Genomic DNA, 14,133 nt, shown 5'->3' with positions numbered 1-14,133 from the left:
TTTTCCTAAGCGTAATGCTTTTTTAATTATTTTTTTAAGTGTCTTATCCTCAGTGCTAGTGTCACTTTTAAAAAAATCATGAAAGATCTTCAGTTATTGCGTCACTAAATCCGCATGCGAGTGTATGCTGCGGGTGGTCATGAATGGTGGTTTTGACTTTGTCAAATCTGTTAATTAGGGAAGGACCATTAATTTTTTTTGGAAATGGGGAAGGGAACAAAAATCCTGAAAAAAGTTGTTTGCAAGAGCAAAAAGGCTCAAGTAAATTGTTGCAGACATGAGAAGGAGAAAATTGATAGTTTGATGACAATTGATAGTCAGCCATTTATACATCATGATATATGATCAACAGCACTCTTTTTGATGCCAGAACGCTGGAAATTGCATTTCCGATCTTCTATATTTCAAATTCTCTGGGGGAGAATGCCCCCACACCCCCCTAGGCTGAAAGGGGCCTTACGGCCCCTTCTATAGTCACACCAACTTATTCCCAATTGTAAGCTGCTTATAAAAATGTCATTGAAAAACCGGAATTACTTGTTTGTGTAACTGTAAGACACCCTGGTCAAAAGAGGTGAGTGCTGGTCACATGAAACACGTTGCAGACAAAAAAAGAGGAAAAGGAACTGTTTTGTTTTAAATTCTAAACATAAATAAACAAACAAGGCCACTATCTGGACACACAAAAAAATTGTCTGCCGGAAGTCACAGCCCAAAAGAACTGTTTACACAGACAACAACACATAAAAAATTGTTTGTCTTAAAAAAAAAATTGGATCCCTCCCCTCCAAACAAATCATTGTCCGTCCCCTAGTTACACCAGCCTTTGTTATCAGATTTAATAATTTTAGGTATTTGGTATCAACGTTTTTTGCAGTTTTCAGGTATTTTGGTATCCCAGGGGAAAAAAATTGTATATATAACCATGGAACGAAATGACCGAGCACCGTTAGTTACGATCTCTCATAAAACTGTCCGTGCAGTCTGAAATCTACTGTAAGTGGCTTTTGTTTGGCTTTAATATGCAACTTACATTCATAGGTCAAGATAGGTATAAAGACTTTTAGACAAAGAAGACTTTGCCATACACACAAATGAATAAAACTTGAAGATGAAGTGTTCAACATGACACGAGCATGGGACAAAGAAAAAATCTGAGTCCCCGACGGGAATCTAACCCATGGCCTCCCAGATACCGGTTGGGCGCTCTAACCAACTGAGCTACGAGAGACTCGTTGTGAGCTGGGCCATTTACTAAGTTGATATGTGACACGCGTCCTGCATACTGCTAGGATCAGCAATGTCGAAATCATCAAGTTTGTTGTAAATAAATAATAAAGATGGTAATTTTGTTGTTGTTGTCAAACTAAAATTATTTCAAGGAAAACTACCTTGTTAAGTACGAAGGACTAACCCTGTACATACCTGTCTCTGTATTGTAACAGCAGCTCTCTCGCGAGTAACTTCATTATGTCGTTCACGATATTTCCTTCGTCCCATCATACCGCGAAATGTCGCTTGTATTTTACTAGCTGCGTTCACTTGGTTTTCTGCCATAAACAAATTCACCTCTCTGGCGGGAACGCCCTCTAACAGCTTAAGCTGTTTTTGCATGGATGATCTGAATTCGTTGATTCTCTTCTGCTCGATAGCCAGCTTGTGTTCCTCATGCCGTTTTTCTTTGTGCCTTGTTCGCTCCTTGTCCAAGCGACGTTGTCTGAATTTTCGTTGAAGTAAGATGATTCCTAACTCGGCCTGCTTGAGGCTGTGTCTCTGTTTGGAGCCACGGTAGAATGCTTGGATGACTGTCGCTGCACGAGAAAGTCTCTAAAATGGAAAAGAAACCTTAATGGGACTGTGTCACGGATTTTGGCAAATTTAAGGCATGGGAAATGACCATCAAATTCGGTGAAATTTTAAAATAACCGCTTAAAACAGTGAAGGAACATTTCAATAACACACCAAATTCAAAAGAAGGTACGGATTGCCAAAAGCGACGAAGATTGAAACGGATTGCGATATGGGTTTTGAAACATTGTTGGGCTGAACAGTTTTTAAAGTTAGCCTCGTTGCTTGATTTTTAAATTATAACGCCAGGGAAACATATTTGGTTATAATGAAGCTATGATTTTGTCATTTAGATTCTTGGAAAACATAAAGTTTCATAGCAAGTATTTGGCAAAACTTAATAAAATAAACTTAACTCAGCTGTGACATAGTCCCTGACCTGGGATGAATCAATTAAAATAAAAAAATAAAAAAGCAAAATAAAGTAACTTTTGGCCTTACGTACCACTTGTTCTGCCTGTGCAATTGTTCCAGCTTCCAGTAATGAAAGTCTCTTCACATCATTGTCAAACCTCGAGCCTTCCATTTGCTGAGGTAAGCCTTCAAACCCCTGAAAAAACACATAATTTTATTTATCTCTCTGTAGAATACTATCCTGTTTATCAGCAGTCTTTTAACTTAAAGCTGAACAATTACTCTTGCTCGATATTATTGTTATTTATTTTCTGGAACTTATTTATTCAGAAATTTAAGACCGGGAAAATTTATTTTAAACGTTTTTATTGTCTTTTTTGTGTATTACGTATTTGGCCAAGTCCCGCGAATTATGCCCGTTCAATTTTTCAAAATTGACTTCCCTCGAAAATAAGAAAAATAAGGTATTAGCTATAAAAGCTACTCTTCAATCCAATTGAGGATAAATAAAGGTGGTGTGATTGTGTGCTAACAGGAGACGAACAAGCTTGTAAACCACTCACATACAATCCTCTTGTGTTCAGTCCATGTGGATTATTGATTGAAGTAAACAAGCATCGCAATCTATTCCTAAAATATAACCTGTATCTTTAGACAGAAAATTTCTACAAGTGGTGGGTGGATATTAGTTGCTGTCAGAATTAGACGAATTGACGCCCTGTTTAAAAAAAAAAAAAAATCTTCATACCCCCAGTACTCTCAAGCACACTCATACAATGCAGGCAAAGTCTTTAAATTTTCTTGCAAATGGTGTCAGGAATTGCAAGAAAATTTGAAGGTGTTGTCTGCATTGTTTGGGTGTGCAATTTTTTAGATCATCCCTTTAATTAATCAAATTTGTCTATATTCAATTTATACATGCACAGGGGTAACAGATCATCCTGATTACTCCTCTCTCACATAACCACCAACACCCATAAGCAGTTGTGGGCGATGAGATGCTGTTGCATTCAGTGACAACACACTTGGCTATCATCCAATTGAGGGGCTCAGTGAAAAAAGGGCAGTTTCCTAGTGATTTTTGGCTTAAATTGAACATTGCCAAAACAGCTCCAAATTTCACATGCAAGTTTTTGAGATATAACGTATGTAAAAAGATTGGTTTTATCCTGGCAGTGTCTTTAGGAATTTTTTGATAAAATAGAAACAAAAGAAACGTTTTGCTTGTCAGCACAATGAAACAACGTGAATTTTAACCAAAAATCACTACAGCCCTTTTTCACTGAGCCCCTAAATAAAACCTGCACTTAACACCTGGGAGAAGGATAGAAAATCCCTGACTCTTACCTTCCGATTGAAGATTCTTCTGATGCTGATATCTTGAAAAAATTTCATCCAAAATGCTGTACAGGACATTTGGTTCCAATTTTTCCATAGCTTGTCTAGAAAGAACATAGATGTATTACTTGCATTATAGTGTGATCAAACCACTCAATAATTATTTAAGACTGATCATAAGTATTAACTAAACTGTTATAATATGAGAGACAGCCTAAATGGTAATTAAATATATAGTTTGCTGAACTCAGACTGGATCAAGTAATTTGGGTTCAAGCCCTGGCCATCAAGGGGGGGGGGGGGGAATACTCATAGTCACTTAATGCGTCAGAGACCAAGATAAGCTCTAGCAAGACAGGACACATTGGCCCAAAGCAGACTAAACCAATTAATGATTGTGTTAGACACACAAAAAAATTTTTCTTACCTGTTTGTTTTAAAAATATTCTCCAAAATCAGCAAAATAAAGAGTGACGCTTCAACATCTTCGGACATCAGAATCTGCACAAAACGCTTTGACTGCAATACTGCAAAGGAAAATGATTTGAAGTTGAATCCGATTTAAAACAAAAATTTACTCTGAAGCTGAAAACCTAACCTAACCTGCAGACACAACCTTTTGAATTTGTTAAAGCGAGCTTCCGTTTCCTGAGTGGTCTGTTAATTGAGCAGCGTTTGTGTTTTATAAAAAACAAACAACAACAACAACAAGCATTTTTGACGGCAGTTCTAACTTTTCCTTTTTCACAAAAATTTAATCTTTTTGACAGTAAGCAGATTCTTTAGAATCCATTTTTAACATACTATTGTTAGAAGAGACCTGCCTTGTATGTTTTATCTACCTATAATATATTTCAATGTGCTAATAATCATTTATTTAATATTATGAGAACTGTGGCAAATACCATTGTAAGTAAGGAAGACATGGAAGCTGTACAGCCATTCCAAAGAGTTCACTGTTGTCTTGAAGCTTTGAAAATGTTTGTTTTTATCAGTCATCTGTTTGAAGGGTGAAATGTAGCAACTTCAATAAATTACAACAAGTAATAAGTAACCAGTAGGCATTACCCTGAGTGAGCAATGTTTTGTTTAAGCATTGAACAAATATAGGAAGCAATTAACATTAATAATATGAGCTTTATGAAAGTGTTGCTTTGAATATACAATCATAATAATTTATAAACTTAACTTCAAAGTTGACTGAAGGTTTAAATGGAGAATGAAATCAAATTTCCATTGACTGGACAATTGCATTTGAAATGGTGGGTTCCAGCAAGCATAAACCTTATGCAAAAATGGTTGTCATTCATTTCTGTTGTTTTGTCAAGTTTCTTAAAAGGCTGATGGTGGAACGTAAATATGTATATATGAAATATTATGCTATTTTGAGAAGTTTCAGTGTTTTGAATAAAATGGCTGCAAAGTTATGTCTCATTCAAATGTAAGAGATTTGTATGGAAATAGTCACCCTGGCCTGCCTAGCCTTGTTTTCATGTTTTTGGCAATATAAATGCCCCTGTAACTTCCCATTAGATGGAAGCATAGCCTTTAAACTTCGTACACTGATTTACTTTGACTTAATCTTTAAGTAGTTAAAGTAATTTAATTTCGTTGACAATGATTTTTCTTGGAGCCGAAAATTAACAGCCGCCATATTTGCATTGGGTCAATTAACGTTGTGGATTAAAGTTATCTTCGGTTTAAAATTTTTCAAACCTGCAGACCTCAAGTGTGCATTATTTTCTTTTAGAACATGGAAAACCATATTCTAGTGGGAGAATAAACAAGGACAAATATTGTGTTCGAAATGGTGCGTTACCTGTGATCTCACAGGTGTCTTGTGAATACAAGCATTAATACTTTCAATGTCTTTATTGGGAGAAAAGTTTGATTGGTTTTGACTGCAGTGCAGTTTTGATCTTACGTGTGTGTGTTTTTGTAGTATTTGCTCGCAGCCTTTTACATGTACCGGTAATAAATCATCAAAATCTTACATCTCTAGCTTTGACAGTAAAGTCAAGCAACTTGGCTGCCAAAGTCAAGACATTGTCTACCACATCAGGGAGAAAGGTCTCTTCATATTCTTTCACTTCTGGCAATTTGAGACAAACAGCTCTGACACAAAATTGTTCCCAGCTTGGTTGCAGTATTCCAACCTCCAGCTATAGCAGCAAAGTCTTGTTTTAATGCTGCAGAGAAAAGTTGAAAATGTGTCACAAGTTGAGTTAGAGGGCTTTCATTTATAAGTGCATGGGGGGAGGGGGTGGCAAGATTGTGGGGGGTATGTTATTTTGGGAAGCTAAATGGGGGGGGGGGTTACAGCAAATTATGGGCAAAAACAAATAAACAATAAAGAAACAGGATGAAGTATAGGAGGGATGTAACATTTTGCCTACTAAGGAAGGGGGGTTGGGTAATAGTTGAAAGCCACTCCAAGTGATCTTGCCAGTACCCCCCTGCACTAATAAATGAAAGCCCTTAAATCATCTGACTGAGAGCCTGATAACATGAGCTGGCCTGGGCTGGCCTGGGCTGGCAGCGTTAGCAGGACTGGCCTATTTTGGTGAGATGACTTCCAGCCTGCTATTATATGAGCCGAGCTAGCCTGGAATGCACTAGATTTAAATTTAGCAAGAATGATTTTAGGGTAAAGAACGAGTTGGATGATGCCGATGACCTTTTTCCAGCAATTTGGTGTGGTTTTTTTTCAGCTACATGAGCAGCTTTGCCGCTACATCCTTTTTAGACAAAGTATATTGACTTTTGTGGTCAGCAGTGACAGCACTCTGAAGGGAAATTAAATTAATGAGCACTGGCCTGGTAAGCTGGGCTGGCCCCATGAATGTAATTACATGAAAATTTTTCAGCCCAGCTAGCCTGGATCCCAGCAACAGGATACCAGGATCTCACCCAACTGGGCTGGATGGCTGTCATGTAATAACATGTTTAGCCATCCTGGCTAACTGCAGCTAACTTTACGATGGATTAAAGAGAAAATCATTCTAAAATGCAATTCATTTTTGTCACATAGTCTCGTTTCAGGAAAAGCCATACTGACCCGGCAATGGAGCATGAATGTAAGTATGGCTCATGTATATTAATCAACATTACACAACGGTGTTGCAAACATGTTCCTTGTAACATTACCTAAATTACAAACATGGATAACATCATACGTCCACAAGTCATTTCTGATAATAGTTCCCAGGCTGCTCCGAGGCGGACCCAGGTCAAGGATGTCTGCAACCAATGTAACAAATAAATCAATAATTAATTTTATTGTTACAGTGGAAATCTGTTAACACCGCCACCAGTGGGCCATGAAAATGTGGTTGGGGACAGTTGTACGTTCAACTTATGACACTAGTAGTTGTAGTTGTTTTAATTTTAAATGGTAACCAGGCAGGGCTGTAAATAACAGTTGGTCATCAGCCGACCAAAATTTGCTCATGTCTGATGAAATCCCAAGTGTGGTCAGACACGATGTCCAGACAATTTTTTGATCGTAAATCATTTTATGGCAACAATGAATAAAAATCTGTCCGACTACAATTTTGTTTTGTCTGACCAAAATTTTGCATCCCTGCATCCCTGCCAGGGGTTTCAAAATGTTTTGAAGTAGGCATCAGCAACTGGAAGAGTAAATAATCAATGATAAATGGAAAAATAAATTTCCTTGTGCTGCGTGGCACTTGTAAAAGTACAAAAATATATAATAAAATTCTCACTAAATGAGTTTAAAGTGCCTTAAAAAAGTTAAAAGTTCCAGACGTTTCGGGCTTAGCCCTTCATCAGTGGAAAGTCAGGATTTCAGTTCAAAGAAGAGTAGGCCACTGTGACAATACCAAGCTGGCTTGTCAAAAGCTAATTGCTACGACCAGAGTAACCGGCGACATATAATCAAGTAGCCAGTTGATCTCCAGTAGCTGCCGGCTTGTTTTGAAAACCCTGGTGGCAACACAGGTAAAATAGTATTACTGGTATACCCATGTACATGTACCTCACCTCTCATGATACAAATTATGGTATTTTTTTATTTTTTGCACATGAAGTTTTAAACAGATTGCCCGGTCAGAAAACTATGCCAATCGTATTCACAAGGTGGAGGGGGTGGTGTTAGTCGGAGCAAGGTAAGTACAAACAACTTCGCCAATTTTCAAAGTGGAGATAACAATGCAACCCATTCAACCCTAGAAAATTAATTGAATTAGTTCTATTGTACATTCACCCCTCCTTGACCCAGGAGGGTTTAAAGAGGCAGCATCGCCAACATTTAGAGCTACTTATAATTGGAAATCCACCAACCATCGCCTGGCCTTGCTAAAATGAAATGTATTGTTCTTGTCTTAAAAAATTTTAGAAACTGGTGTGACTACAGACTGGTAGGAAAGAAGTGGCTAAAATCTTGAAAAGTCGGGCTGACATTGTCATGTTTGACAGTTTTACTTGGCAGAAAATTTCTTAAGGCCGATTAGCAATAGTAATTGGACTGAGTGGAGTACAATTCAGGAAGTAATCGGGTGAGTAATTTCAATTTGAAATTAGGAGCACGATTACTCTTTGAATTGTATGACACAAGGTCCAATTACTAATTAATCGTATCAATAACAAAATTCGAGGTTAGGAAGTCTTTCAGAATCTTTTTTAGTAGTAATAATAATAATAATAATAATAATAACAGTTCTTAGCACGCACTTTACATACGTCTCAGTGCGTTTACATTTGAAATTTAAAAGTAAAAATATAAAAACCCGATTTAAATTACAATCAGATAAAAATACGCTAAGGATAACCTAATTTAATTACAATTGATAAAAAATAAAAATAAAAATGACAATAAAAACATGGCGAACTTGTTAAAAATATATCGACCTAAATAAATATGTCTTTAAAAGTGTTTTAAAAGTGGAGACTGAAGGGGCATTCTTTACTGTTGTTGGTAGTGTGTTCCAAAGTCTCAGCGCAGCAATGGAAAAGGCCCGATCTCCGTATGTAGAGGTGGCCGATCTTGGAAATTTAAGCAAATTTTGCAAGGCCGAGCGTAGACAACGTGATGGCACGTATTGGTCAAGAAGATCTACAATGTATGACGGAGCATAGCCATTCATAGCTTTATAGGTAAACAACAAGATCTTAAACGAAAGGCGTTCGCTAACAGGCAGCCAGTGTAATTGTTGTAGAATAGGGCTTATGTGATCTGTGCGCTTTGCCTTAACCACCAATCTCGCAGCAGTGTTCTGAATGCGTTGTAACTTTTGAAGTTCAGTAGAGGGCAAGCCGGACAATAGACTATTGCAATAGTCCAACTTGGTTAGTGTGAAAAAGTCAATGGTAAAATCAACTGGTTGTGCAAACAGTGGGAAAACAGCAATAAAGGACCCATTTATATGCGTGTGATTGACCCTCGGATGGCGCAGGTGTCCAATTACAGGTATTCAATTTGAAGTTGCTCAATCTACCTGTAATTGGACACCCAATGATCTCACGCCAATTAAGCAACAAATAGGCGCGTACAGAACCAATCAAAATCGAGAATTTTGTTATAGATACGATTAATATATTTACATGGTACGATTTTGTTGCATGCGAAGTGCTTGCAACATGCTTACGACAGGTCCACGACATGAATTGTGTCGTGTAAATCAAACCTAAACTCGCTTACGACTTTCGTAGACATGTCGTAAGATTGTCGTATGCGACAAAAGCGTACTTTGTAAATCAAACCTACAACTCGCTTACGACTTTCATAGACATGTCGTGAGATTGTCGTATGCGACAAAAGTGTACTTTGTAAATCAAACCTACAACTTGCTTACGACTTTCGTGACATTCGTAAGATTTCGTATGCGACAAAAGTGTACTTTGTAAATAAACCTACAACTCGTTACACTCTCGTAGACATGTCGTAAGATTGTCGATCGAAAAATGTACTTGTAATCAAACCTACATCGCTTACACTTTCTAACATGTCGTAAGATTGTCGTATGCGACAAAAGTGTACTTTGTAAATCAACTAATCCTTACGACTTTCGTAGACATGTCGTAAGATTGTTGTATGCAGCAAAAGCGTACTTTGTAAATCGGCTTTCAGAAACCACTAATCATGTTTTTTTATTTGCATCTTGGAGAATGAATTTATGCCTTTTCTGTGTTCAAAGTTTGTTTTTGTTGATCTGTGAATGCACGTACCCAGCTTATAATTCTAGCATTAACACAAAACTTAGAAGACTTCTCGTGACACTGTCGCTTTAATTCAATTATAGAGGAAATGCAAGGTGGGCTTTAGTCTTATCTGATTAATAATTAAGCTTATACAATTTCAGCTACATGTACTTGTTGGTCGATTCCAAACAGGTTACGGTACAAATTTAAGTTGTAGATTACCTTTCAACTGTAACAGTAAAACAGTTACATTACTGTCATCTGTTTCCGCTACTTCAGCTGCAAGATGAAGGGCGCGTTGACGAGCTTCTTCGACTGTGTGTTCATCGTTTGCCATTGATATCACAGCTTATCGTTCGCAAACACGAAACTTTCTCTCGCCAAACACATTGATTTCCGGACCAATAGGCTGCAATTCTCTTCCTGTTTAGCCTGCGAACAGGCTTTCTGCTACTGTTTAGCGTTCAAAACATGGCTGAATGAGGGCAGTGTAGTTGAAATAAATTAAAAGAAAATCCCGGATCACTTCTTTTCAAAATGGCCGCCATGTTAGTGTCAGCTAATTGAAAGGAGGCTACAGATTGACCAATGACAGCACTTCTACTTAGCTGCACTCAGTAAGTTAACTAATCAGAACGCGTGTTAGAAATTTGGCCTGCGCGGGAAGGTCGTTGAGTTTCTCGAAATCCCTGATCGATCGCCGAAGCAACGTGCTGGGTAAAATTCTCCAAACGGCCATAACATGGGAAAGAAAAAACCCTCATCAAAAAGCGCTCTGGATGGAGTGATAGCAGATATACCTCCAACACCAGAGAATGAAAATGGAACCACGGAAGAAGAGGAGTACGAGGTGGAAAAAGTCGTCGACAAGCGTTTTCACAAGGGTAAGGTCGAATACCTTCTAAAATGGAAGGGATATGGTTCGGATGAGAATACTTGGGAGCCGGAGGACAGTCTTGACTGCCCGGAATTGCTTCAAGAATACGAGAGGAATAGGGCAAAGGAGAAAAAACCAGTCGAGGTGAAAAAAGAGAAGAAGGAAAAGAGAAAAGAGCCCAGGTAACTTATGTTTGCCTTAAAATCATGTTTACGAGTTCGATTCGTTCACATGTTCACGTGGATTTATAATTTGATGACCAGGATTTTCTTAAATCTCTGCATGATCTCTAGTTCTTTTATTGCATGTTGCATAAAAAGTTCCGCTCCAATAGTTGTCAAAAAGTTGGAAAGCATTTGTTGAATAAGGAAAGAATTTGTCTATGTACCGGGGCCGGAGTCTTGTGTCAGATTTGCTCTACAAGATTGCTTTCACGGATAATTTTAAGTTATAAGCTTACTAGGTTTAAATTAAAATTTATGTCGAGTTCACCCTTGCTTTATTTGAAAATTTCTCAACGTGTAATATTTTAGTATGTGAAAGCTTGTAAACGTATTTTATGTGAAGGGTGACATAGTTGTACTATCTCTCCTTTGCCTTCCAGAAGAAAGGCAAAAACATAATTTTGAAAACCAATAATTCCTTGATTTTCTTCAGTTTCGTGTTAAAAGCTCCAAACCTTTCAAGTTCATACTTGCTGTATCAGGAGCTTAATATTTTTTAAAAAATGTTTTATATAAAGTAGTGGGGTAAAAGCGACAACCAACATGACCCTGATAGTCAGGTCGGTTAGCGTAATAATCGTTACCGGCGTGATAAAAGCACTAAGTTTTGCATGCGGCCTCCTTTCTATACCTTATTTAAGTTAATCCGTGGCTCCATCCGAATTATTTTATTTTTTCTTGAAATTTAAACAAGAACGTTTTTAACTCATTTGCATATATTTATAAAAGCTGTTCCGCAATGTCCTTTCGTAAGCGATCGATTAGATTTTGTGATAAAAGCCCCAATTTTTGCATGCAGCCTCTTTTCGATACTTGTTTTAAGTTTATCCGTAGCTCCATCCAAATTTTTTTATTTTTCTTGAAATTTGAACAAGAGCGTTATTAGCTCATTTGCATAAATTCATAAAAATTGTTCCGCAATGTTCCCTTTCGTAAGCGGTCAATTGGATTTTCAGGGGTGTCCGTCGCTTTTTTGTACAGGCATTTATTAGAGTACCCGATACTAATTTATTACCCATAAGGCAAATTGAAGAGAAAACCACGCGATTTCCAGGTTCCCTTACCCTAGCATCCCACGCAGTCGTTTTTACTGACAAAAGAAAAATATGCGGCGGCTTAACGCTTGAAAAAATTATCTGTAATATCCTAGACAGGGGTGGATCTAGTGGCGTTGGATTGGGTGGCTAGCCACCCCTTTGAACCAAAAAGATAACATAAAACATGAAAAATATAAGGAGAGTGAAACTCGATAAGGTGTAGAAATCGTTGTTCTGCTAAAATAAAGTCCGGTGAAGGGATATTTTGCTCGGCGTCAGTACAAGTGTCCTAAACTGAACGCCCGTCTTGTGCGTTAAAGCAAAGCATTGTCCGTCGGTGGCATCTTCTCAGTGAACGTTCTTAAGACAGAAAAGTTAAATCCTTGTTTGGTTAAGGGGCAAGGACGAACTCTCTTTGTCATAAACGATAATAACCAGCCGTTCAGTTTTTCGGAAGTGCTCACATTCTGCATCAAGGGACTCAATCGGATGGGAGGTTAAACAGGCAAGTGTTTCTGTTTCCTCTTTAAATGCCTGCCCTTTCTCCTAAAACTGGATGTGGTGTTACAACCAGACATAGCGTGGACCAATGGCAGAGAGCTTTCTAGGTGCAGATGGAGGAATTGTAACTGGTGGTATACTTCTTTAAGCATATTCCGCATCCCTCGGTGGCCACAAACTACAAGCGCATAATTACCATAATAAACATTTTAGAATACTGCATCTAAAAATTAAAATGCTAGGGAAAACTTAAGCAATGTCTTCAATTTATATATATTTTTGCAACATTTAAGCATAAAACTGCAAATTACTTACGGAGTAGAGAAATATTTCCTTCCACTTTCATTGTATCAATTCAAAATGGCGTGGAAGCGGTGCTTGAGAGTTTGTACGTGGTCAAAATGTTTAGCAAATTTTGCAAATTGCAGGAAAAAGTTCAGGTGGAGCCACGGATAAAATTATTTAATAGTCTTTAAAGAATCATTCTGCAAAGTTTGGTGCTTTTATCAACCGTGTAACGATTTCTCCAAAAATTTGCGCTAGCGACCTGACTATGAATACTGGCGACACAGGAACATTTTAACAGCAACAAGCGACATCATTACAGCACTGAGACGCGAAGGGACACAATGCGGCAGCAACACAATAGTGAGAAAAAGGACAGCGACATTAATTTTGCAGCTGTTGACTAGGCTTAACTTTTAGAACTGCAGTAGTACATTTTTAGTTGTACTTTTGGTACATTATATTCTCGTGTGGGTGGTCTGGGTTCTAGCCTGCTCAGAGCACTTGGAGTCATCAATTAACTGTAAGGGCAACCAGACAGTTTAAGTTATATTTACAGTTGAATCCCGATAACTCAAACCTTCAAGGGAAATTGAAAAAGGTTCGAGTTAGCAGGAGTTCGAGTTATTGAGGGTAAAATTTGAAAGAAAATGACCTGGAGGGGAATCGAAAAAGGCTCGAGTTAGCGGGAGGTTTGAGTTATTGAGGGTTCGAGTTATCGGGATTCAACTAGTAGTCATCTTTTACAGTGTAGTATAAATTAAATTGCTCTGAATTATGTTACTGACTGTGTACATGTATGCTCCATGAACTAATCAAACTTTCTCTTTTCAGTGAAAAGACCGAAAGCAAAACCAAGAAAAGAAAAGTTGTAGAAACAATGATAATGACAAGTCACGATTAGATCAGGTGAATGACACAAGCGAAGGTAAAGACGACGACGATCTTAGTAAGGAAGATGATGTTGATCCTCTTGCTGAAGGTTGGGAAGCCTCCACTATTCTTGGAGCTACAGATGTCGAGGGACAGGTTCATTTCCTTATACAGTGGTAAGTGGGATGTTAATGTCGATACCAGGGCTGTCATTAAGAGCCCTCAACACCTGTTACAGCTGAGTTCATTTGATGTTACGGGCGAAGATTTCGATTGATGTTATGCTACAAACTGATAGGCTATGGGTGATAACTTCAATGTAAGGCCTGGTTCACACTAGCGACATAACGACATAACAACATGGACATAACGACACAAAGAAAAGTTCAGTTCTTCCTTATGTCGTTATGCTTATGTCATTATGTTCCAACTATGTCGTTATGTTATGTTGTTCATACTGGTGACATAAAACATAATGTGAGGTGTTTTTTGCATTTGCGTGACCTTGCCGTTATGTCGCTAGTGTGAACAAGGCCTAACAGCTGCTTAAAAACGTAATGACAGCCCTGGGTACAAAGCCTGTTTGGCAGGAGGCATTTGGGTGGTGCTGTCATTAGACGGTGGGTAAAATTAG

At 38.0% G+C, this 14,133-nt stretch overlaps 2 protein-coding genes and 1 pseudogene across 3 annotated transcripts in view; 1 reads left to right on the top strand and 2 right to left on the bottom strand.

Annotated features, from left to right (window-relative positions):
* The window catches only part of LOC144661585 (IQ calmodulin-binding motif-containing protein 1-like), a 28,072-nt gene that overhangs the window by 4,539 nt on the left and 9,400 nt on the right, over nt 1–14,133 (bottom strand). Inside the window, exon 9 of the mRNA XM_078522386.1 lies at nt 1,426–1,827. Within this exon, the coding sequence (XP_078378512.1) occupies nt 1,426–1,827 (402 nt within the window). The remainder of the gene's footprint in view (nt 1–1,425; nt 1,828–14,133) is intronic.
* Nucleotides 2,861–10,266, bottom strand: LOC144661582 (IQ calmodulin-binding motif-containing protein 1-like). The gene is given in 8 exon segments (XM_078522385.1): nt 2,861–2,920; nt 3,550–3,644; nt 3,968–4,067; nt 4,446–4,539; nt 5,535–5,646; nt 5,648–5,729; nt 6,688–6,780; nt 9,925–10,266. Coding segments are annotated over 8 exon segments (708 nt in total). The 5' UTR covers nt 10,040–10,266; the 3' UTR covers nt 2,861–2,903.
* On the top strand, nt 10,355–13,698 carry LOC144661583 (chromobox protein homolog 5-like; annotated as a pseudogene). Its single transcript, XR_013572313.1, has 2 exons — nt 10,355–10,761; nt 13,461–13,698. The product of XR_013572313.1 is annotated as a chromobox protein homolog 5-like (transcript).

Source organism: Oculina patagonica, chromosome 7 (genome assembly GCF_052425735.1).
Source record: "Oculina patagonica isolate OP01 chromosome 7, crgOcupat, whole genome shotgun sequence".
NCBI classification, from domain to species: Eukaryota; Metazoa; Cnidaria; class Anthozoa; order Scleractinia; family Oculinidae; genus Oculina; species Oculina patagonica.
This window is presented reverse-complemented; position numbering and strand designations above follow the sequence as displayed.